At 32.8% G+C, this 27,857-nt stretch overlaps 1 protein-coding gene across 1 annotated transcript; it reads right to left on the bottom strand.

Annotated features, from left to right (window-relative positions):
- Positions 1-143: 143 nt before the first annotated feature.
- LOC140762267 (pyrophosphate-energized membrane proton pump 3) lies at positions 144-13,176 on the bottom strand. The gene is made up of 15 exons (XM_073099965.1): positions 12,851-13,176; positions 11,322-11,648; positions 9,989-10,192; positions 7,712-7,863; positions 7,448-7,595; positions 7,228-7,360; positions 6,275-6,447; positions 5,075-5,195; positions 3,348-3,535; positions 2,703-3,140; positions 2,336-2,500; positions 2,108-2,263; positions 1,913-2,024; positions 1,522-1,741; positions 144-445 (listed from the first exon to the last, which is right to left on the bottom strand). Exons 2-15 carry the CDS (start codon positions 11,412-11,414, stop codon positions 346-348), a joined length of 2,403 nt encoding a protein of 800 aa, XP_072956066.1. The 5' UTR covers positions 11,415-11,648; positions 12,851-13,176; the 3' UTR covers positions 144-345.
- Between the last annotated feature and the right edge of the window lie 14,681 nt (positions 13,177-27,857).

The raw sequence follows: 27,857 nt of genomic DNA, 5'->3' as shown, positions 1-27,857 counted from the left end.
TATGGAAGAGCCGCATAGAAATATACTTGGTATGTCCAAAGTGCTAGACCACAAATCTCTCCTAAATGCCATCCAAATATCTAATCCGTTCCCAGAATTGGAGTAGATAGATTCTGGAAAAAGAACAATAGGCTAAATACATCTTTACTGGAAAACAAACTAATTTGTTTCTAATGCCGATATTATTAATGGAAGAGGAATACATGAATATGAGTGCTCTATATCAATATGGTTTGTTCTTCGCAAGGAAAAAGAAATCATTCTAATAATCAAGCTTCACACCCCATTATAGGAACATCTCATCTACAGGAAGGGGTTCTGTATATCTGGTTAAATGTAGGCAGATCACAAAAACACAGGAGCCATGACCAATGTTATTGTTGCCAGCATTTTAATAAGAACATGGAGTGAAGGCCCCGCAGTGTCTTTAAATGGATCTCCAACCCTGCAGAATAAAAAGCTTAAATCAGCACTTCCAGTTAGAACTGAGAACGAATCATTCCAAAATACAAGCCATCCAGATATTTGACAGTTTCAACTCCTGTATTTAAGCAAGCAAAAGTAATAGAAAGTTACCTACGAGGAATAGACATACTAGTTAATGAATCTTGCCACAAGTACAAGCACAAAAACCTGATCACATCTAACAAAAAAACTCTGCGTATGCCAATGGGGTTGAGCTCAATTAGGTCAGCATCAATTTAAGTCCAAATCTCGTGGCATCATTTAGCAGAATGTGATCTTTAGAGCCTGCTTAGGCCATACATTCCAGTTTATGAACCTCAGGTGCCCAGTGATGGTTCAGTTGTATGTACTCGGTTAAAAAGGAGGACTAAACACTTGTCTAGCCCATCACTCTATGAGCTCCGACGATAGATAATACAAAAAAGAAAAAGTTCCCCTAATAACAACAACTAAGATAGATGATCAAATAATCCTTCTTAACTTATAGTCACAATTTGCAAACTACAACATCAGTTAAATTTCAGATTCCTGCACGAACCTGTTGTAAACAGGTTGACCCATCTAATGTGATTATTAAATGAATAGACTTCATATTTGAATTCTCAACTATTTTAACCCGGTTTAACCTTCATAAGTCAAACAGGTCAGTAGGGTTGGCACATTTATGTCCGATCCAAGAAGATTCTCAAAGGTTATGCAAGTCATGTTGTGTAAGCCTTATATATTCAGGTCATATTGATGACTGAAATTGAAGAACTCATCCTGATAATAATTCGAGCTGTGTTCAATTTGACATTTGGCGACTAATATTTGCCCATCAACTGGCCAACCAGACCTAAAACCCGATTATCCAATGTGATTGCTGCCCAATATCAAGCTCGTTCTAGAACTCATGAAGATAATTTAACATTTGACTATTAATTCATTAAATAATTAGGGCAGTAAGTGAACAATTCCCAACATTGCTAAGGATGCATAGCATTGTACTGATTTTTTGCAAGTGAAAGACCTGACAAAGAAAAATAAAACCCTCTCAACTAAAGACTGAAAACTTACGTATCACCAGTAACTGCTGCCTTGTGACAGTCGCTGCCTTTTCCTCCAAGTGCACCAGTTTCAATGTATTTCTTTGCATTATCCCAGGCACCTCCCGCAGTGTTCATAAAGAGAGCCATAAGAATACCGGCAACTGTTGCAAACATTAGCATGGATGCCACAACTTTAGCTCCAAGAAGTGGCTGACCAGTAAAGTAACCCAATATGCGGAAGAGAACCCCTGAGATAAAAAAAAAAGTGAGACCAATAGAGCATCAAATGTAAGCTGACTCATGCTTCCCGATTAATTTTAATAATTTAATTATATATGTGTATAAATAAGAAGAATAATGTAAAAGAACACAATCATCAGCCCAAAAACAGCAACCATGAATAGATTAAAAAAACTCACCAACGGCTATTGGTGATATAATTGCTAAGGCTCCAGGCTTTATCATTTCCCTCAAAGATGCTGATGCCACAATGGCAACGCAACGACCATAATCTGGCTTTTCTTTGTAATCCTGGATGTGAATATGACATCAATCTCAGAATTCACTTATCAATCATAAATAGTTATTATTCAACTAGACAACTAAATACTAACCATTATGCCAGGCCTCTCAATAAACTGTCTTCGGACTTCATTAACAACCTCCTGAGCAGTTCTTCCCACAGCAGAACAAGCCCAGGCACTAAAAAGAAATATAAGCATAGAGCCTAATAAACCGCCAACAAAAATCTCTGGAACAGCTATATCAACCTGCATATCTTTCGTTAGATTGCAGTACAATATTGATGACAATATATCATATGTGCTTGGCATTTTTATTACCTGTTTGAAGGGAATGTGAGAAAATGAAGAGACTTCATCCATATATGCACTAAAAAGGAGGAAGGAAGCAAGTGCAGCTGAGCCTATAGCAAATCCTTTCGTGGTAGCTTTGGTAGTGTTACCAACAGCATCTAGAAGATCTGTGATTTCTCTAACACTTTCAGGCTGCACGAAGATCACTCGGTGTCAAAACAAAGGTCATTACTACCATTAATGCATTATCGAAGAGAATTCTATGAAAAAGATGGTGGAATTCTTCCTTAGCTAAAAGTAGATCAAGAGAAAGCAGATCACCAGAATTCTCTTTTTGGTTCTAAATTATCTTAGATAATCAAAGAGAAGTTTGAACATGAATCATCAATAATACCTGCTGACTCATCTCCACAATTCCACCAGCATTGTCAGCTATGGGGCCAAACATATCCATGGTGAGAACATATGCAGCTGTGCTAAGCATTCCCATTGTTGCAACAGCTGTCCCAAACAGACCACCAGTTGGATTCCCAGTATCATCAACCAGGCCCGAGGTATGCCCCAACCAAAAAGCTGAGACAATAGCTACACTTATAACGAGTACAGGAAGAGCTGTTGATTCTAACCCCAAACTTATGCCTGCAATAATATTAGTTCCATGTCCAGTAGCACTTGAAAGAGCTAACATGCGCACAGGCTCATGCTTGTAATCTGTATAGTACTTGGTGATCAAAACAAACAAATACGCTGTAATGATTCCTACCAAGCCACATAGCGCAAAATTAAGCCATGCATAAGGTGCTTGTTCAGTGTAAAGGAGCCAACGAGCAGACTGAAATGTCCAGCATCAGAGAGGTAAAAAGGAAAATGTCAGTCATCTAAACATTGTGAGAAGCCAGAAGCATACTCAGTGGAAAATTGAGTCAACAGAACCAAATTCTAGGCATGAATCTGTAGTCAAATATAACAACTATATTGCAGTATAGCAAACATTAATACAGATCAAGATCAACGAATGTAATCATAGCAATTGACTTACCACACCAAAAGTCAGAACAGCCAGCACAATTGTGACAGAATAACCCTTCTGAAGTATTGCCATTGGATCCTCAATAGGAACAACAAGCCCAGAATCACGAGTACCCCTAATTGAGAGTATTCCAATGGATGACACGACCAAGTCAAATGAATGTACGACAAGAGGAAACAGAATAAACCCAGAGGGGTCTGCAAAGGAGGAATAGAAAGATATTAGATAAACATAATGATCAAAATAAATGCAGTAGAAATCACGGTCATGATTCATGAAAGTCACTAATCCAAAAAACGAATGCAGTTTCACAATAATAATAGCTATACCTACATCTAACAGTATTCTGACAAAAAAAATCTCATCTCCTTTATGCTATCTCCTTGAAGTCAAACATTTAATAGATGCTGCAATTTCTTATCCAGGACATTCACAACAAGCCTGCTGTGTCTGATAATAACTGAAATTATTAGTTTGATCCTCTCTCAAGTTCTTCTGTTGCTTTTAGCATGTTAATCCTTATCTTTACAGATTTGGAACTCTAAGCCATGGTTTAAAGTTTTCACTGAAGACATAGCTTTCCAGCCAAATTGGATTTATTTTGTTTGTGTTCAGACCCCGGAACATGTTTTCTATCACCATTCCAGCCATTCATGACTTGTTTCGTCACAAACATTCAAAGCTAGCAAACACAGGTTAATGATGCATAAATGTTGAAACACTGCCTAACTGATGATTCAATGTGGAAATTGATGGATAGTTAGGAGTCAGCAAAACGGCCTAACGGTTCAGCATCCTCCATTCCTTAACTCATAGCAAGTTATCCTGTTTATGTGATTTCTAAGTGAGTGAAGCTCAAAAATCAATTCATGTTACAACTATCTCAAAGTCAGCAAACTTCATCACTGGACTAATAATTTCACGAGAATTACTACCTCATCTAAGTTCTTCAATGAGTTCATTATATATGGAGGAAAACAAGTCCCATGCATCTCTCATAGCAACTGGCCACATTTATCTTCTTTAAAAAGTCAAACAAACTATGGTAGGAAGACCAATTTCTATGATACCTTTTTGCGAATGTTACATTTTTTTTTCTTCAGATACTTTATATTCTATAAACCCAGAACGGCCAAAACTCCAAAGCTTTTCATTTCTTTAGGAACTGAAGTTTCAAGGGATTGGCATATTAACCAATCAATATTTTGTGAAAAATAGAGATAAAAACCAACAGGGTATGTTCTTTTGAGAACCAACAGTATACATTGCCAGGATAACTTGACCGAACTGGGATATCCAGTTATCAAACAGGTCTGATGGAATGGAATTTTCTAAAAATTTACAGGCATGATTGCATGAACAAACAGGATACTATTAAAAGGTAAAAGTAATTCCCTGTTGGACACCATGAGACAATCAATATGAAATCCTACTTAAAACAGTGAAATTAGCTCCAAGGTCAAATTAGAAACAACTGAATCCACTACAATGCTCACCATATTCTTAGAGATACCTAAAATGATTAAAAGAGGTATATAACTTTGGGAAGCCCACTCAAAATAGATCGAATTGAGAACGGAAGATGTAATTTAAGAAGTCATGCTTCAGACATTAAGCCAAGCAGCGGCAGATTACCATACTGTTGAGATCAAAACATAGTATAGAAGAAAAGCAGATGTGGAATAAATAACTTGATATTTTCAAGTAAAATATGTAAAATAAGCATAGAGACATGCCGTCAATTTTGCAGCGTTGAGCCATTGTTCCTCCAAGTATCATAGCGCTGATTATTTCTGCTGCTATACTCTCAAAAAGATCAGCACCTCGAGCAGCACAGTCACCCACATTATCACCAACCTGAAAAAATTCAATTGAATCTTATGAAAAAAAGGAACATGCTGGAAGTAATTTCAATACCCAGAAGAAAAAGGAAATCATCTAAACAAATAGAAATATACTAATCAAGAGATATATCACATAATCAGAATCATTGCAACATGAGCAAGAAATAGTGAGAACTAAAATAACAAATCCATTCTACTAAGAAAGATCACAAGTATATGCCTGCTGTAATACCGCATCTCAGAGCAAATAAAATATAATACTGCAGGAGTGCGTATATGTGTGGTTCCATGACAGAGAGTTGCAATACGCTCTTACAAGAACATTTTGTCATGTTCCAGTTTTTGAAAGGAGAATCATCATGGTACAACTACAGTACTAATTTGAAGATAAGGTTTGAAGCATGGTTCAATCATATCTAATTCATTGTTCAACTTTACTAAAATGTAAGACAATCAGTACGATCTAAAAAACTGAATTGCTAGCAGCTAAGCCAATCTAATGCAATGAAAAATGACATTAACCTACCATAAATGGCCCAAACTAATAAAGTGCCAATTCATATGGGACCAAGGGCATGCATACCAGTCTCCACAAAAGATTAAAAGGTTTCCCTAACAAATATGCACATCCTAACACAGGCTGCAGGGTAGCTAGAAGAACATTCATTTGTTTTACCCATAGATCAGCAGATTAAAGATTAGAAAATAATATAGAATCATGTATTAAATTTGGAGAGGCAAATAAGAAGACAATAATGCTTTAGTATTTGTTTAAGATTGCAGATGTTTAGTAACATAGTTTCTTTGTTTAGAATGCATCCACAATTCATCGCTGTCCTGAAACTATTAGAACACTTTACTTCCTTCTAGAAAATTTATGACCTAATACCTTTGCTCAAATGAAGCAATTATTAGCATCAACAATGCCTATAACCTACCATGCATGCCTCAGAATAGGATTAGTAAATAATCTCAAAATATTGCTTGCTCCTAAGCTTGACTTATAAAAGCATAAAGCGAACCCAACTGACAATTTAGACAAAGCACTACATAGCTGTTAAAACTAATTACTTGAACGCATGATCAAATTACCAAGTCTGCGATCACAGCAGGATTACGAGGATCATCTTCAGGTATCCCTTGCTCTACTTTTCCAACAAGATCAGCTCCAACATCAGCTGCTTTAGTGTATATTCCACCACCCAACTGAGCAAAAAGGGCAACAAAAGAGGCACCAAAACCATATCCCACAAGAAGAAGTGGCACTGCAGAAAAGCATATCAAAGAGATATATAGTGCTGCTGCATCGCAAACTTATTTCTTCAAGGAAAATTCTAACCAAAATTCTAATTGGGCATCTTTGATAACAGAGCAAGAAAATAGATTATCATGCTAATCTGAACTATTTTTCCCTTATCAAGATCAAATAAACAGATATTCCTCAAATATATAAGAGTGTCCCAGTGTAGGAGGCTACTGCCAACACAAGAACAGGAAATTGGAAAGACATGCAGCTAATGCCAACTGCCTAATACATAGTTTATGTGATATTACAGGAAAAGGAAAAAATATCAAATTTGATCAAAATATTTCACTTGTCCATCCTCTTACCCTATCTTTTCTGTTCCTCCTCCTTAATCAAAGGATTCAAAACCTACATTAAAGCACTGAAAATCTGACTTTGAAACAGTGTTTTTGCAAAGGCTACCAATTTATACTCGGTAGGCTACTGAGTACCAATTCATGTAAAACTACGCAGCAAACAACTCCAAAACTTACCAAATTACAATAAATAAATTATAAAATCTTACCAAATGGATTGCTCTAAATCTTTTCATTTAAAATGAAAAAGTTAAATTTTACAAAGGTATCTTCAAAGTCAAAATAAATATAAATGATGTGGATTACAAAGGGCCATAATGATTTAAAATTTTCATGAGTAATAATATGCAATCATTATAGTACAAGCAAAATATTATTTTGAATTATTTTGCCATGTCTACATGATTGAAAAATGGAAAAGATAGGTGTTTCCAATGACTTACATTCTGTAACCTTCATTGAACCAGGTGAATCAACTCCCAGCCAAAAATAAAATGTTGCATATAATATGGCCACACCAAACACAGCCATACCAACGACAACAATGGCTGAAAAACCACCAGCACGGACAGCAATCTGTTTACAAAAGCTGATTGATCAGTTAGGAGCTTTTTAAGTGATTCAAGTTTAAAAAATCCAAGTTAATGCAACAAATATATGGACCTGCAATGCCTCCCTTGCGGAGCGCCTAGCAGCACTTGAAACTCTAACATTTGCACGGACAGATACCCACATTCCAACATATCCAGCAATTCCTGAACATAATGCTCCTAGAAGAAAAGCAGCAGCGGTAATGTATGCAGATGTTGACCTAAAAAATGGTAACGGAGATTAACAGATTAGTAATTAAAAAGAGCTAAGAAACGCACATGGCAGTAAGACAAAAAAAAATACACATGCGCGCACACACACATAAACAAAGTGTACCTTCCAAGTCCTGATGCCTCTTGCTGCGGTGTGGAAGTACGAAAAAGATATATGCCAAGGATCACAAGTGACAGAATAAAAGCCATCTTGGAAATAGTTCCATATTGGGTCCTAAAGAAACCTTCTGCCCCATCTCGTATGGCATCTGATATCTAAAGAAAAAGGCACATATCAAATTAAAATTTCCATATAAGGGATTAAAAATCAATATCAGACAATTAATTTAGAGGAAACACCTCAAGATAAAGGTGACCACCTACTAACTTAAGAAAAAGGACATCCAAACGCATAAGGCTTCCACCAATGCAGACTCTAGGAAGAACAAAATGTATGCAGCCTTACCCCATTACTAGAGAGGCTGTCTACATCAAGTGAAATATTAACTTGAAAATCTAATCAAATTGATAGGTTAACGTACCAGCATAACAAAAATTAAATCAAGGAGCCTTTTTAATGGAAAAGAATGTGCAAATGAAAGTTGGCAGACAAAGTACCATACAACCAGCTTGGCATCAATAATTTTACAGCACAAGAATCTATAATTTGAAGTGCACTTTAGTTGAATAAATAAATAAATATATATATATATATATATACATATAGTCACAAAATAGACTCATTTATAGATTTATCAACAGTTTCACAGAAACCTAAGAAGTAGAGTCACGAATATGAGACATAGATATGACACAATACAGACACGGGGATACCCACAAATATTGAAAAAATAGGACACGATACGTTTAAAACAGTGCAAAATAAATAAATAAAAGTATGATATATAATAAAGATACATTTAAAGAAATGTTTTTCAAAAATACACAAGTTCATGCATAAATTATTCATGAGAGAAAAGAGAAAATGTACACAATACCACAAAGTCAAAAATAATAATGCTAATACGTGACAATAAATTCAAGCCAGTACTTAAAAATAGTGGATGGCATAGGTGAATATGTGATTTTACAATAATTTGCATTAATATTTTTTTTGTATGCACTAACTTGTGACTGTTGTATTATATTTCTATAGCATATGCAAGAATTTCTAAAATAGATAATTTATAAAATCAACTTTTATAGCATATAATAAATTTTATGACCAAAGAGTTTCTCAAGAGTATCTAAAAGTATTCAAGGAGTATCTAAATTTATTTTATAATCTATTAAATATCGAATACATTGTAGAAATGTCTGACATGTGTCCAACGAGTGTCCAACCAGTGTCGAACACGGCCACAGCATGCTATTTGAAGTATCTATGCTTCATAGGCAGAAACTTTAAAAAAGATAAAAGAATGTGATACCAGTGATGGAAGAAGACCTACACTATTGGGCAATTGAACTTGTTGGCATATAGAACTGCAGGCTGAGTTCAAACTTACAACTATTAAGGTAATCACCAGAAGCGCCAAACATGTAAATAGTGACAAAACAGTTTATTAGGGCTGATTCATGGTGGCGCTGCAATGGCAGGTGCCTTGAACCGATGGTGATGCTCAAACTAGAGTTCTATGCATCATGTTTAGTAAAAGATTCAATCTTAAACTACCTATATATATATATATATATATATATACCACCAGCCCCCCTCCCCCCTCCCCCCCCCACACACACACAATGCAAGTTGTGCTGACCAGCAGTAACTAACATTTTGGTTGACATGTGTCATGCAGGCATGATGTGTACCACCCAATTAAATATTTGACTGAAACTAGTTTTCCAGTAGAGCACAAAAAAGAGAAGCTAGAAGAAGCTTTCTACGTAGCATTGTGATATAAGATTAGGAAGTCGACCTAAACTCTAATACCCTGCTTGGATGGAAAAAATAAACGAGAAGAGAAATGAAAGTCGTGAGAAATTCTCTTATTACCTGGAGTGAATCTTATGTAGAGAAAGGAAGATAGTAAAATGTCCCTCCAAAGGTCAATTTTTCTCTCTCGTATGTGGGAGAAAGGGAGAGAAAGAAGAGAAAGAAGAGAAAGAAGAGAAATGTTTATCTTCCTTTCTCTCATATATCCAAACAAAAAGAGAGAAAATCATTTTCCTTTCTCTTCCTTTATCTTCCTTTTTTTCTTATCTTCTTTTCTTTCTTTCCCATTATTTATATCCAAGAAGAACATCAATGAAATAAAAAAAGAACTGCAAGATGTAATAAAAAGAAAAGCAAACTGAAAAAAAAAAAAACAGAATACATTAATGCAGCCTATCTAATAACATTAAGCATTACAAGCTTGAAGCATCAGAAACATGATGAAAGAAGACATATATAGAATACCTGGGACATCTCAGGAGGCCCCTCATCCTTTGCAAGAACCCATTTTGTAAGATAAACGGAGAAGAAGAAGCTGATTATACAAATAGAGAAGACAAAGACCACAATTGGTGAAGTATTAGCTCCTACGAAGAATACAGCTCCAAATACCAAAAGTAGAAGCACAAACAACACACGGGCATTTATTCTCATAAGTATCCGGAAGATCTGCACAAAGCAAGAGCTCTTATATATATCTATGTATAATATGAAAATAGGTAGGGGAACCAAAATAGACTTCGATGTCATAATAAACACACAAATGATTAGTCAGCATACATCAGATATTATTGTTTTGATGCAAAATCCAAGAAAACTTGGTGCATGATAGAAAACACTCAATACTAATACTAATACTTATGTCCTGCATGCACAAAGGTCAACATGGTACCATGCAGCCCACACAAGGATTTATGTGCCACCAGCATGGGGTCCGCACAGATGTGCCAACACAGTACCTCGTCGACCAGTCCTAGCACAGCCTGGCCTTCCTTGTGTAACATTAAGCCATGTTGGGGCTTTGACATTGAGTTGATACCTTGTCAGCATATAAGCCATGCTAGAATATCTCTTTAGAAAATATAAGCATCTCATATTTTACTCTAAAAATATCTAAAAGGTCCACGTCTTTATATAAACATAACTTGTATTCTACCAAAAGATCAAATAATGGATTTTAAATAAGATCAGTAAAAGAGTGTTCTGTAATTAAAAGGAGTAGCTCTGCGAGGTCAACACATCAATAGTATTTCTATAGTTGAATATCATTAATGTGAGGGTAATAACCTGGATCTTTCAAGAGGCATAAATTTAATATGGAAGCTCCTGCAGTGATACAGTTGATTATATAGTTTTGTTAGAAACAAGAACATGTTATTCATATTTCATAGCATGATGCTAGACATTGATATATGACATTATATTTTAAGGCAAAGGACCTTTCATATACGGATAGTCAGATACACACATCCAGAAGTATAAAAGTAGTTTTCAGATCATGGATAGAGCTAAACATAATAGCATTAACTGGAAATCTTATGCCAATTAAAATATTCAAAGAGCAAACAAAATCAAAATAAAAGCTAATTAACTAATTCTGTAGAGCAATTGTTGAAGAGCAATCTGTTAACTATAACTACTATTTTAAGCAAAAAAAGAGAAGTATTGCTACTAGTAAAAAAAAATTCAAGAAGTTGCATATATGACCAAAAAAATTGTAGATCAGTATTGTGTTATTATAAGGTAAGATATTAATGAAGTGACAAAGAAGAACAAAAGGTGCTTGTTATCAACTTACCCAGGGGGTGTAAGATTTACTCCGCATACTGGGAAAAGTCCTTGACCTCTCCTGGTATGACAACCCCTTTCCATTTTCCATGTCATCATCCATTGCAACAGCATGTGAAGAGTTCACCCTCCGATTCACTGGAAAAGGAGCAAACTCCCCAACTTGGGGTAAGTCGCTCCCTGATCCTGGTCGCTGAATTTTGTTAATTGTATATAAACCCCTTGAAGAAGAGTGCAAATCCTAGCAAATAGCAGAACTGCAGAACCGTCAAGATGTTTCCTTGCTCTCTAAAGGTAAAGTTCTTCTATCCTCCTCTACTAACGAAGTAGGCCAGTTCTACAAGACAAGAACCTGCTATGAATCATCTCTTGAATATAGATACATAGAAACTTTCAAAAGTAACCAGTAGTATAATGAAACTAGAAAATAAGAGAAACCCAAAAAAAAAAAATGCAGAAACTATATCCATTAATCCAAATTTTAGACTCCTTACATTTACGAACCAGGAGCCTGCAGCTGATTGTATTATATTAAATCTGAATAAATTTGTTGGAAGTGGTAAGGGGAATTTCTGTGTGAACAATCACTAAAAACAACTATTTTATATTTGAAGTCAGACTAACCCAATTATGACAGTACTAAAATGTAAAATTTGTTTGGTTGAAGAGAAAATATGTCATCTCACTTCAAATCAGTCACCTGGATACTGCAAGCCCATAATAACATAATAGGCTAGCAAGAAGAGAGCTTTCAATGACATTATCTTTGATAGAGCAGAAGATTATCCTTTTCAGAATACTTTAATTAATTTAATGCCTTAAGTCTTGGATAGAGCAGCCAAAATACTGTTTGGGCACTTGGAGCATAAAAAAGTGGGTGGGTGCAGTTTGTTGACCTAATAACATAAATGGCTAGCTAGCAAGAAAGAGGTTACAGAAGTTCATGTCTATCCTATTTCTTAGAGACCGAATGAGCATCAGAAGAGGAAATAGCTAGAAATTATAGTTCCTTCAACCCTTGCTTTTCTTGCAATATCCAAGTATTCTCTGTCCGGTACTTTATTTATCTGGTTTCCTACATCTCTACTCCTCAACGTAGCCTAATTTTAGCTACCGCATCTTATGTCCGATTCCAGTCATAAACCAACAAATGTATAGTGTCAAGTTAACAAAATCTAAATATCAAGAAGATGGAGCAAAATCAACCGATATAAGCATTCCTCAACAACTTGAATCATGAAGAGTGAGTGATCAACATTCAGATGAGAAGCAAATATATGTTTAGTTAAGAAGATAATATAATTATCTGAAGGAAATGCATCACACCGGCCGAGAATTCTCATTCTAATTCGTCGACGTACTAGAATAGACCAAATCTATAAATTACTATATCCAGACTCCAATCCAAACAAATCAGATATAAAGGACGAACAACTCGGTACCAAGAAATCAAGATCTACAAAATAAAAAAGGCCCGAATTCCCTCCAATCCAACTTAAAACCAGCCAATGATCAAAATCTCAGCGAATTATGAAGTACCAAACGCCTCGATCTGGTGGCAGATCGATAATCCGGGAGGCGAGAAATGGTGCTAATCGGCTTCCAGATCCAAGTCCGCGACTCGATCCGCTCAAGCGAAGGCTAGGGTTTCAGGGATCGACATTGACGAGGGGGTAAGAGGGAGAGTGATTTGGAAGGATCCGGAGAGACCACACCGAACCATGGAAGAGTCCAGTCTAATTTCCCATTCAGATTTTTAGAGGGGGAGGGAGAGGGAGAGAGAGAGGAGGGCAAGAGCACTCACGGACCACGACTAAGAAACGGCCCTCAATAGCACGTAAGAACAAAGATATGTAAAATGGCATTTACTCGTAGTTTTTAAAGCATATCCCCCCTTTTGATTCTCTTCTCCACACAAATAGTGGGATAAGCTCACAAAACGAACCTATAAAGAGTCCGTAGACCGAAATACTAAAGACCGGTGGTTACATCTTGCTACACGAAGAATAGTGCAGTTAATATTTATCCCGATAGAGTAATGCTTGAGATATTCAAAAATGTACAGTATTAGGAAATTTTGGAAAAAAAAAACCTAATTTTATCTATCTTTTCCTACAAAACTTTATCATTTCTTAGAAGAATATTCATCCGACACCTTGCTATTTCTTTCCATAGATTATAGGCCGATAGGATCCGTGAGATAATTATAGGCTAAATAAAAGGGTTTACTCATCTCTAATATATAGATTAGACAACTGAATCAATTTCACTTAAGAGAGTGTTTGATTGCTAAAAAGTGAAGAAAGAAAATACTCACTTCGAAGAACTTTTATACTTTTGATATTTAGTCTTAAAAAAATAAATTAAAAAATAACTTCTTTGCATATCAAAAATATATCATTTTTTTTCTTTTTAACTTCATTTCTTAAAAGAAAAGTGTCACTCTACCGAAATGAGACACTTCATTTTCTAACAATCAAACATACCAAGAATAAATCATAATTGACCCAAACTATGCACATATAATATTCTGATAAGAATTTCATCAAATATCAACCACAACGTCCACAAAACAATTCAAATTTATTATCTATACTATGAGATCGTACCTAACTAATATTATTGAACCACAAAAATAGCTTCATTAGTCATAAATATGTTATTATCATCACATGTAAGCTTATATTACTATTATTATTGAGGGTAGCTTAAAAACTTTTAAAACTATAATTTAGAATAAAATAGGGAGTTTTTGCAAATTTAAAAAAATATATAAAAAAATCAAATCATTTAAAATTCATAATATAGGGAGTTTTTACAAATTTTATAAAATTATAATATTTAATTAAATGATGAATGACATATATAAAAATTGTGTTAGTTCAAAACATTCTAGTACGATGAATGGGAGCAAAGATAAATAAAATAATTATTATCTCATTCGCTAGTTTTTGGATTCTTCCACTTTATTAAATCATATAAGGCTATTTTTATTATTTTGAAAAGATTGTTCTATACAAGACAACTTTTACTCTATAAATATTTCCCATTAAAAATTTATTGACATAATAGAAATGTCACCATGCAAATCTCTCGAAGAGATTTATGCCAAATAAGCTTGTATGATCTTATTTACTCCTTCCTCAAACAAATTTCAAAGTATCACATGTTGATAACTAGAAATTTGGTAGGCTATTAAGAAATTTGTCTTTTTAATCAATCAAAAGGAGAGTTGACTATTGCTACATCAATCCTTAAATATTATACCAAGAAATTTAAACTAATTACAAGGAGGATCATCTAGATTACAATATTTATCTTATATTAAGAATGCTAACATCAAAATATTAATAAATTTAACATCTAATAAAGTTTAAAATAATCTCAAAAAAATGTGCCATTTGTAAGTAGTTTGCTTAATAATGTGGTTGTGGTTTTGTAAGATAATAAGGTAATTTATTAGTTTACTGGTTTCTTAGCAAAATAGTTATAGATTTTCATCTTAAAGAATATGATATTAATACGATGCTAAGATAATTTTTAACATATCTAGGAGAAATTTATATAAATATCCTAATAAATTAAAAATTAATCATCGGTTGATCTAAATTTTACTCTAAAAAACTACTTAAAAGTAAATTTAACATCTATCTCTTCCAAGCATCACTTCAGACAATTTATTTGCTCCATACAATCTTTTGTATCAGCTTGTAAAATATACTAATTATATAATATCAATTTAAAAATGATGTAAGAGTCTTATATAAGATAATACAATTTGTCGATCCATCATTTAACAAGAGATCTTGTTAAGTTCTTCATTATTATCACCAAAGCTTGAGATATTATCTGCGAGAAAACCTAAAATTTAATCATAAAGTAGAAGCACAATTTATGATGGGCTGAAAAGTTCACAAATAAATAAATGAATCACTTGTTTATAGAATAGCACAACATTATTAATAACATTAGTTGCAATATTTTCGGCAACTATGATAGAGGAGCTAGTTCACAATGAGAGAGAAGAATAAAAAAAAGTTATTTTGGTTTATTTATATGTCATATTCTTAATTTTTCTTCAAAACTATTATATTTTTACTTTTCATGAGACTAAGAAATAAATCACAAATCGTATTCAAGTGCTATTGTAACAACCCAGAATTTTAAAACATAAATAAATAAAATAAATAGAAATATACAATTTAGATAATAAGAAATTTTTTATCTTTTATATTTTAGGATTTTTATTAAATTAAATTAAATTTTTAGATATATCTTTAAGATATTAGAATCCTTATTCTAATAAGACTCTTATTATTATTTTTCTAATTATAAAAAGGGGCCTAGAAGAAAATCCTAAAGTTATTTTTTTAGGAGAGAAATTATGCGGTACCGTAGCAATGCTACGGTACCGAGAAAAAAAAAGATTATTCTTGAGGGAGGTTAGAGAGAAAAAAAAATAGAAAATAGAGGAAAAATGTTTTATCATACCAAAGAGAAAGAAAAGAGAAGACAATCATGGAGCGCTTTGGAATTCGTGCATATTACAATTAGGATGCAAAAATCGATCAAGGCAATTTCCCACTCATATTTTCTTAAATTTTTATTATATAAAAATAGAATTGATGAATTATAAATATCTTTTTATGTTTATTCTTATCCTGTTTAATTTTACAAGATAAGAAACTTTATAATATGATGATGTCAATTATGTGGGAAGTTAAGAAATTTATTATTTTAAAGATTTTTAATAAATAATTAGAAATGTTAAGATTTTGTATTTTATAGAAAATTCATATTTATCGTTCTTAAAAAAAAAAGATTTTGTTGTTTATTATTTTTCAAATTTCAAAGTATTTATTTTTATTGTAGAAAATAAGAAATAAATTAGGAATATTTATATTTAAATGAATTTGTAGATTTCTGAAAATAATTAATATATATTTCTATTGTAGAAAATAAGATACAAATTAGTAGTCAACAAAGTCCAAGTGGAAGATAAGAGATGCATAAGAATAGAATTCAACATCAAATTGATCATTCTAAGCTCAATGTTTATTCAATAGGTCCTCATGGTCTCTAGAGGAGGCAAGTGGGGAAAATATTAGCCTTAACGTAGTTAAAAGGCAAGGAATCACTCAACATGTTAAGAAAGTTCAATATGTTACTAGCTTGAGAGGAGTTCACATTTGGTGGGAAATAGGCTTTTGATTGAGAAATTAGTGTTTGAGTTTATAATTAGCGTAATTTTTTAAAAACCTTAATTATGTTTGCGCATAATTCTTTCTCAATCGTAATTGTAACTAGGAGGTCATCAACATATAATAAATGACTAAGACTAAATTGGTTTTCAGTATATAAAGAAACAATTATCTCTATAGAAATAATACTATTTAATAGGTAAACTAGAACCTAAGCCACTATAATAAGCAATACAAGAACATAGGGTTCCCTTGGCTAATATCTAAGAAAACTAAAAATCAATACAAATGAAGACTTATTAATTAAAGTATCATATGAAACATAAGACAAACAAGAGTAAATCCAATTAGTAAATCTAAAAGAAAAGTTCATACGAATTAAAACATCTTTAACCATAACCTAGGAAATCTTGTTATAGGTTTTTTTAAGATCGTTTTTTTTTATCAAAAGGTAGACCCTAAACCCCTTCCTCTTATGAACTATAAATGATCTCCTACACAATAAAAATATTGTTACGAATATATCTACCTTCAACAACGATAGACTACTTAGGCCCAATGATGCTCAACATTATAGCTTTGAGTATATTAGCTAAGAGCTTAGCTAAAATGTAATAAATCACACTGCAGAGAAAGGTCGACTTGTCTATAACCTTAGATAGGTTCAATTTTTTCCATATAAAAATCAAATGCATTTAGGGTATACCTCTTAGACCCTAGTCACTTGTGTAATAATGTCAATTTTAGAATAAGTATTCTAATTTTTAATATAAAATAGCTAATACTAATATAAGCTATTATATTATTTAGTTATACACTAATATAAAGAATAATAATTACATTTTATGTAACATAAAATTGATATTAAAATATTAGATAATAGTGAATTTGTATTGGATGTAAATAATAGAAATAATATATATTTTGTAAAACTATAATATTTTTTTTATCATAAATGCAGACTTAAAATACTCCATATATCCGCACTAGGATAAATGAGGGAGTACAAATGTATGGTAGTGCAAATATATACTTATGTAATGCATGGCAGTATAGACATATGGTCATATAGTGCATGACAATGCATGCTTATAGTGCGTGACAATATGAACATATAACTTATAGTATGTGACTGTATAAATATATAACCATGAACTATATAACAGTAAATGTATGGTGGTGGATACATATAACCTTAATGCATTACAATGTGGATATATAATAGTAATATGACTATCTTTTGAGAGAAAATAGAGGAGAGAGAAAGAAACTTAGTTATAGCTAAGGTGATGTGTAATTAAGTGATATTTACTCTAGAGAAAAAATAATAATTGCATATTATTATTAAATTATCTTTTAAAGTAGTATCTAATAATATAAAAGTAAATAATAAATTAGTATACAAAAAGAAGCTAATTTATATAATTTAGTTACTATACCAAAATTAGTATACTGCTCTTTGTTTTGAGCAGAGCCACGATCTTGATTGAAGATGGAGAAGTAATTTTTGCTTAAAGGAGATGCTCGAGATGGTTGGGACCAAGTCTAGATTAGCTGTCACAGATTAGATATCAATTGCTTCTTTTACAGCTTGAAGTTGCGTGTATTCAAGAGCGTCAATAGCCTAGGCCACAAATCTAATGTTATTTGAAGGAGGTTTGTTTTGATTAGTGGGATGCAAACAAAAAAAAAGATAATAAATAAAAAGACTGTTTTACCGTTAAAAAGTTAAGAGAGTACCGTTACTTTTAGTCATAGTAATCGATACTTCTAATCATACTTATAGAGTAGTTTACTATCCTAATCATTAGATAAAGAGGAAAAAATTAGAGATTAGTATTGAATTACTTATAACAAATTAGAATGGAGGAACAAAAATTGTTAAACCATTCATCGACTTATATATATATAATCTTCTTCCATCTAGTGAGTATCCAAAATTACTCACCAAGAAAAATGATTTGCTTAAGTAAAATTGCTGACTCGGATCAACTTTTCTATACATGTATCAACCAACCAATTACGTAAATTAAAATTCACTTACTCTTACAAATAAATTTGAAACTCACTTAGTTGGATAGATTGTTTGTTAAGCAGAATTACGTTGATAAAAAACTCCATATTATTCACTCATATATTCTTAATTTCTTACACCCAATTCACTTAGTAGGGATATTCTCCACAACCCAATGCAAGAAATTAACTACGACTTAAAACTGGTAAATTTTGATCATTAGCTATAAGATCAATTAGACAGTTAAATTTTTCCCATGTCAAGTATTCAGTTGCAGGAAAGTCCTACATTAGTGACTACATAAGAATTGTTAGGCAAATTTTTTTTTGGCTTAGTGAATTTGAAGGAAGATGATCACATATAAACTGCTAATCCAATCAATATTTTATGTAAAGTAGATGGTGATCAAATTAGCAGTTTATTTGGATATATACTAATAATTCTTGCCTTAATAAATTTGAAGGGAGATGGCTGCACATAAACCGCTAATTTAATTAGCGTTTTATATAAAGTAGACGCTAAATAGATTAGTTATTTTTAAAAAGAATAATTCTATTTAAATCCTCTGAACTATCACTGTTTTCATACACACTTCTAGAATGATTTTTTTACTGCATAAACATTCTTTGAACTAATTTTTTATTTTATTTTAAAGGTCCATACAATTTTTTTTCTTGATTTAAAATGTTATATAAATATTTTTCTTAATTTAGGAGATGTTTATGGATAATAAAAATACTTAACAAGTGTATGTAAAAATGATTGATAGTTGCTAACGATCTAAATAGAATTATCCTTTCATTTGGACTTATAAATATACTCTTGCCGAAGATGGTTGTTGACTTGCAACATTAAAAGAAATTGATTATATCGGCATGCTAACTTAAGCTGTAGATGATGAACTCAATGGCATTCATAGTTTATAAGTAAAACACTGGTACTTTCAATAACCTATGTTTAGTATTAAATTTAGGGTAATTTATTTTAGTAAATTAAATTTGGAGGAGGCCCATCCATTGGATACCAGTCATACCACCGCCGCTCCTCGCTAGAAGAAAGCCATTAATTCTACAGGAACAAAACCGCATACACTCCCCAAGTTCTAGATTTAAGTACATACGAACACTTGTCTTCCTATTACTGGCTGTCCAAACCCAAAGTAGCCTCAATTGCAGAAATTCCTACACCACAGGCTGCAGACGATCACATCCCAAACAGGGAAGAGAGAGAGGCAATAAACAAACAAAAGCACTATAATTCTCAGCAGAAGCCATCATTTTGACACCTCCCCTAGCTTTGGCCATAACAACACACTCCTCCTCCCCAACTCTTTTGCTTGCTCTTTTTTCTTCCAAGGATTAGAGATCAGTCATGGTACAAAGTTAGGCATGCCACTGCTTAAGTAACGAGTGAAGCAGAGGTGGCCAAAACCATCAAAACTACTGGCAAATCTAGGGGAGAGCAGGTGCACCTCCCTTGTGTGCTCCTATTATGCACCAGCCAGGAACAGCTGCAGCAAGAGCAGTGAGGTGAGAACTAGCCATGCCAATGGCAAAGATTCACCTCAAGGGCCATGCCCACAAGCTCCTTCTCCTCCTCCTCCTTCTACTCCTCCCCCTCTAAAGAGTAACCTCAAGAAACCAACTAGAATTGAGGAGCAGCAGCAGCAGCAGCAAGTGATGGAGAGGGATGAGAGGAGGAAGGTTAGCTGGCCTGATGCTCAGGGGAAGGACCTTGCCCATGTTCAGGAGTTCCAGGCAAGGTGGTGGATTTGATTCATGTGATTTTTAGCTTCTGTTTCATGGGTGTAGGTGTAAAAAAAATCTTTTCTGCTGCTTTTTAATCTTTGTAGTGTACTGGAGGATGGTGGTTTTAAAGGAGAGGGGGGGTCCTGTATTTGTGCTATTCAGTGAGGAAGACCATCAGAAAAGGTAACTTTTCTTTTAGACATATTTGATTGATGTAATGGAACAGAGTCCCTACTTAATTAGAACACTCCTTCCTTCTCAATAAAAGGATTCTAGTTAGTTCAGGATAGGTGGTATGTCACTAAATTGTATGTATTATATGGCAATTTACAAAAGATTTAGATGTTGGCAAATTGATTTAAGGAAGGGTGATTGTTCACGACAATTACAAGTGTTAGGAATTAAAGGTGATGGACTACATAACCAGCTCTTCTTCAAGCTGAAAACCTTATTACCGAGCCCAATTTCTGTTCTTATGGTTCATTTCCATGTCTCACAGAGTAATAACTTGAAACTTTGTTGCAATAGTCTATTATAGAGCTTCCAACTTCCATGTCTCCTGAAAGTATCAATGTGTCTATTGAGTTTATTGGTTCTAATTGAGCTTATTAGGATAGTTTTCTCTTACGTAGTCATATTGACAAAGAGGAGACAGCTAGTTTTGTATTTTGATAAAAAGAAAAAAAAAAGATAAGGAGGTGATCACAACTAGGCCTAGAAAGAAATGACCATTGATAGCCAAAGATGGTGCACTTCCTCCTGATTATTGAGTATTTCATATGGCCCAAGGTGCCTGAGGATGCCAAAACCTCTTGGAAGTATTAGAGATGATAAATATAATTCTTACGAAATCAAATTTCTCATTAGAGCATAGTGGATGGATAAATCAAGAAATATTGTTGAATACATGAATATTCAATGATTATGATAACTAATAGAAAAGCTGAGGCTTATAGTGAGCAGATAAATTTAGGAGGCATGCTGGTCTTCTACAGTTATTCGATTTGTTGGAAAGGACCAACCCGACACTCAGGATTTCAAATGGATTTTGTGGCTTAAGAAAACAACTTCACAATAGAGTCTGCAGGAATATACATAAGGCGATTATAGTCTGAAAGGATAAAGTAAGTGCAGCCAACAAAAATATAAACAGTCTGGTACAAGAAATATACTGTGTAGTGGAGGTCGGATACTGTCCTTAGAGCACATATAATCACCTAAAAGTGTGCAGCGCTCATGGAGCTCCTCTTCTTCTAATCCATACTCACCACTAATTGCTCCACAATTGAGATCGGTTGATATATTGAAGAAAAATGCCTACCTTACTTAAAAATCCAGAAAGAAAACTGGAAGTTTATTCAAGTTTCAAATGTGTATGAGACATGTGGTTCTTACATGATGCCTTAGGCATGCCATGTAAACATCATGATACTGAAAAGCTACTGGTCTGTAGCATTGAAACTTGGATAACCACATAGAGATTAGGAAAGCGATTGATGAAATCAATTGGAGTAACACATGACTGTTAGAGGAGTTAAAAAGGAAAATCGATTGGTTAGCTTTGTCAAATGCTCAAAAATCATATAGATGAGTTACTTACCATCCAAGCACTGCACCACCAACTCAACTTGGTCCTTTCACTTTTCCAACTCTTGCGCAATTTCTTATAAAGGTATAAGAATTTAAAATATAAAATCAGTATTCCTAATAGCTTAAGCTTTTAGGCTAGTGCATGAGGTGGCGTTGAATTCTGCTAGGCCCATTTGTCATTTAACATACAAAATTTCTATTTATTTAGATCAAATATACTTTTTGAGCCTATCAATATCTCTCAACTCAAAAGTAAAGAAGAATGTTAGAATAAAAAACATAAAAATTCATCGTTCTCTAAAAAATCAAGAACATTTTTATGGATTTTTCTTTTAATTTCTGAATTCTGTCATTATCGCCAATAGGTTTTCCACTATTTACAGAAGACCTTGGAATGATAATTTCATACTTCATGGATAAGTGGTATTTGGCGCTACAGCCAATTGAACGTACAACAAGTACCGTAACTCTTAAGCCCTCGTTGCTTCAGGATTATCTTTTTTTCTATTCTAGATTAGGGAATACTACTCTAGATTAGAAATATTATTCAGACAAATTAAATTTTGTACCACACTTAAACCAAATTACAATTTTATCTTTGATTGAACTAGAGTTATTTAAAAATTTCTCTCTCCCCTCTCTTAATATCCATATCTTATTCTATAAACTAAAATTCTAAATTTTGTCACCAATCTTTTCTCTAATATCGCACACCTGTCTTAATTTATTCTCAAATAAGCATTGCATACTTACAAGTAGATTTTAACAATATTAATACCTGTTTTGACCGGTAAAATTACAATTTTACCCTTATAACCTGTGAATCACTCATTTTTCATAAAACATGGTTACAAATTATTAACACCCGACCTGTTTTGAGCAGTAAAATTACTATTTTACCCCCCTTTAACTTCTGAATGGCAAGTTATACTCATTCTCCATAAAACATGACTACCAAATATTAACACCTGCTTTGACCAGTAAAATTACTGTTTTACCCTTTTAATATGTGAAGGATATGTTATACCCGTTTTTCTTCTAAAACATAGTTACGAAATATTAATACCTGATTTGACATTAAAATTACTATTTTGCCCTTTAAACCTAGCTTTCACGTGGTTCGTAGAAATATTTACATCCATTTTGTCCGCTAAGTTTACTATTTTTCCCTTTAAACTGGTTTTCATATGCTATATTCGGTTTTTTTTTTAACATGGTTTAGAAATATTAACACTTGTTTTGGTGGTTAAAATTACTATTTTGCCCTTACAACTTGTTTTTGGCATGTTATACCCAGTTTTTTTTTTTTTCCTAAAACATGATTAAGAAATATCCTTTTTTGACTAATATAATTACTATTTTTCCCTTCAGAATCATTTTGACATGTTATACCTGTATTTCCTAAAACATAATTGCCCAATATTAACACCTGTTTTGACCGTTAAAATTACCCTTTTGCTCTCTAAACTAAGTTTTGATACGTATACCTGTTTTTCATGTAACATGATTAAAATATATTAACACCCATTTTGACAGTTGAAACTATTATTTTTCCTTTAAACCTAGTTTTGACATATTATACCCAATTTTCATAGAACAAGGTTACCAAATATTAACACTTGTTTTGCTCGTAAATTTACTGTTTTTTCCTTTTAAACTTGTTTTTCACATGTTATACTCATTTTTTTTTTCTAAAACATGGTTAAGAAATACTAACACCTATTTTGACCATTAAAATTACTATTTTCCCCTTTAAACTTGGTTTTGGCATGTTATACCCATTTTTCCTAAATGATTGAAAAAAGTATTAAAACCTGAATTTTAAAACCTTCTAAATCTGGTTTTGACATATTATACTCATTTTTCCTAAAACATGGTTAAAAAATATAAATACTTGTTTTGACCATTTAAATTACTATTTTGCCCTTTAAAGTTGGTAGTATGTAGCTATTACATACATAGAGAATGATAATATGTAGCTATTACATACATAGAGAATGATAGTATATAAGCATTGCATATATAGAGAATGGTAACATATAGTAATCGTATACATAGAGAATTTCATAAATGTACCCAATGCATACATAGAGAATTTCTCATATATACCCATTGTATAGATAGAGAATTTCGTCTATATATCCATTATATACACGGATAATTTCATATGTACCTATTGCATACACGGAGAATTTCGTATATATACCTATTGCATACATAGAGAATTTCGTATATGTATCTATTCTGTACATAGAGAATGGAAATATGTAACCATTAGTTACATAGAGAATGTTAATTTATAGCTATTGGACACTTAGATGCAAGCTCTTAAACCTTGCACACCTAGTGACAACATTTCAAGCATTGCACACCTATTTATCAAACATTGCACACCTAGCGGCACCCTATCAGGCATTGCATGCCTAGTAGTAGCATTGCACATGTAGTGGTGAACTCTCAAGAATTGCACACTTACCTCTCAAGCAATGCACACCTACCACTCAAGCATTGCACAACTAATGTTGACCTTACACGCATGGTTCCTATTTTTGGTCGATCCCGATCCCGATCTCACCTCGAAAATAGTTAAATAGACTAGTTTCGATGGGGGTATCGGTCGGATCGGCCAAGTTTCGGACGAAACAAACTAAATCAGAAGAAAGAAAGATACGTATATAGATGCATGCATAACAAACATAGAGTGTGGTGATTTAGTAGTCCATCTATCCCATCAATCCACTTTATATAACATCATAATGTATTTATGTAAATTCTTAATAGGCAAAAGCTCTTTTTCTGATTTGAACTTAATGTCCTCATGATTTGATCTAATTAGCCGAATCATATCATTTTTTTCTGATATTTTGACTTCTGAAATGTAGTCAACATTATTATGTACTTAAAAACTATGGCCATCCATATATGTTGTGTTGCTTGCATCTAAGAGGTGGGTTCAACTTGTAAAGAGTGGAAACAACCTCCCATAAATGAAAGTAAAGCTATATAACTTAACGCCGTAGACCCCCACACAAATAGGAACCTTGTGTGAGACGCCATTGAGACAATTAAGTGCTAAGATGGTACTTTTAAGGTCATCATTGTCTTGGTGCTTAAACACAAAATTAGCAATTTGTACAATGTATCATATTTCATTAGCTGAGCCCATTTATAAATTATTGATGTAAAAATAGAAAGTATTTAATTGAACCACCACTCCTAATATCAGACCAATTTTCATCCTGGGACCCTGGGTTATGGGCTCATCACGCTTCTACCGCGCCACTCCGATGGTTCTTCATTTATTTGATAATGCTCTTGAGACAAACTTACTAAACATCCTCCTTTCAGAAATATCCTATGTATACTTTTTTTCCCAACTGGCAGTTACAATATAATATAAGAAAAACTTGATACTTGAGGGAATGCGTGGATTTTCTACACTTCCTTAGTAACATGGAGTGATTCAATGCTGGTAAGTCAAATATTCATAGATATTAAGGGAATTTTAATTGTATACCTGGAATTTGTACATTTGCTTAATATTTAAGTGATCGATTAGTAATAAGCATTAATATATTATATGTAACCTGATGCTCAAAAGTAGAGTTCTATTACAAGAACTAGAGTTTCTTTTAAGTTCTTATGACTACGCGGTATTAAGTTAGGCTGTTGTTTAAAATCTTACTCTTTTTTCTTCTTCTCTTTTTGTCCAATGGATCTTAGAATTTTTCAGATCGTGCAGCGGACGAAAGCATACCGAGCATGTGAAATCAGCAAAAGAAAGGCATCATCCAAAGACCTGGTATCCAGCTAGAGAAATAGGATATAAGTTTGGAGTGGGGTTATGCTATCAAAAAACCTAGCTGATTGTATTGCTGGACTAATTTGCAGTGGAGTTGATTTTGATGTAGTACAAGTGAAAGAAAGCAGTGTGTCATAGTTTTAATTTCTTAAAGATTGTTTATTTTGAAGGCTTATTGATGTACAGACGCTGTGCAAATCTTGTGTGGTTCTATTTTGCCATTAACGACCTTTTACCCTCAAATTCTTTACAATTTTCTTCATATCACTGCCTACATTTTAGCCTTCTTGGGACCAACCTCTGGCACAATTAATTGGGGTCTTACTTCCTCAACTAAGATCTTAGGAGTTTTAAGGCTTTCAATTGGAATAAGGGTAGGATAGGTATAGCCATTCTAACTTCTAATACTAGAAGAAGAGAGCTATTTTTTAATACTAGTATAATCTCTTCTAATGTTTAGTTTAATACTACTATAAGGATAATTATATTTGATGTGATATAAAGTTGATATGAAAGTATTAAAGAATAATAAAATTAAATTTGGAATTGATGTTGTTTTAAATAAAATGATGAAAATACGATTGAGTATATATTAAAGTAGTAAATAGTATTTTTATAAAATAATATTATTTTTTATTATAACTACGGATTTAAAATATTTTATATACTCGCATTATGAGAATATATCTATGCTCTGCGGGAAAATACAGGGTTATAAGTTCGCGTTGTAGGGAAATAATTTCACACTTTATGTAAAATAAACATGCTTTAGAGAATATAAAGATGCACTGCGGAGTAATGTGAAGTTATAAGCCCCGATTTTATATAAAATAGTTATGCACTAGATGATATAAATATACATTATAAGTTAATGTAGGGTTATAAGCCTATATTCTATTTAAAATAATTATACACTAGAGAAAATAAAAAGGCATCGTGAGATAATATGGAGTTATAAGTCTGTACTTTATGTAAAATAATCATGTACTATGAGATATAAAGAGGTACTACAGGGTAATGCGGGTTATAAGATTGCACTCTATGTAAAATAACAATACACTGGAGGATATAAAGAGGCATTGTGGGATAATACGTGTTTATAAGCTCACATTATATATAAAATAACCATATACTAGAGGATATAAAAAGACACTACAAGATAATGTATGCTCATACTCTATGTAAATAACTATGCACTAGAGAAAATAAAAATGCACTATATTGTAATACAAGGTTATAAATCTGTATTGTGGTAATGTGAAGTTATAAGTCTGCACTGTAGGAAAAGTGTGCGAGTTTGATATTTTTTTTTGTTGCAAAATTTACTAGTCTAAGAAAGAGATAGAATCTCAACTATAGTTAAGATGACTAATATTCAAAAGAAGAGATCGGTGAGAGAGAAAACCTAAATTGTAGCTGACATGACCAATATTTGAAAAAAAAGAGATAGTGAAGAGAAAACTTCAACTATAATCGAGGTGATGTATAATTAAATATTATATTATCAAAGAAAAAAATAATAATTATAGATTATTATTAAAATATTTTCTAAAAATTGTATGAATAAGATAAGAAATGATGAATTAATATATTAGAATAAGGTCAGTTATTATTTAGTTATTTTTACAAGAATAATTCTATTCCTATTCCACAACTGAACTTGAGCTAAATTCTTCGGGAGGATGAATCATGTCGAGGGTGTTGGAGTTGGGTCTATTATTGCTAGTTTCTATAAAAGGTTTGTTCCAGTTATCTAACCTAATTATCAAAGATGAATATTCTCATTCTCTAGATCATAACTAAGCCTACAAGCTCTTAAATTTGTGCAATGCCTTGGAATTTGAGAACTTAAATACATAAGGAAAGTCTGAAGATATATTGTGTTATCTTTTAGATATATTTGCAGCAATGTGGTTGCTTCTTCCATATGACATTATGAAACATGCAGGATCGTCTATGTGCAACAGGGTTGTTCCCCACTTCTCAAAAAAGAGGGAAAAAAATCAATCAATTATGACAGCTCAATCTGAATGTAAGAATAAAAAGCTATTTGCATTACTACAAATATCTTTACAGAAGCACGACATTATTCCACAATGGTAGAGATGATCAACTGAAGAAAGGTTAAAACTCTTGATATCAAAATATAGGCGTGAAGATATAACACCAAAAGAAAAATATTTCATAATGA

Source organism: Typha angustifolia, chromosome 7 (assembly GCF_048772165.1).
Source record: "Typha angustifolia cultivar Huaian chromosome 7, ASM4877216v1, whole genome shotgun sequence".
Classification (NCBI taxonomy): Eukaryota; Viridiplantae; Streptophyta; class Magnoliopsida; order Poales; family Typhaceae; genus Typha; species Typha angustifolia.
Note: the sequence above shows the minus strand (reverse complement) of the source record. Positions and strands in the feature narration are given on the sequence as shown.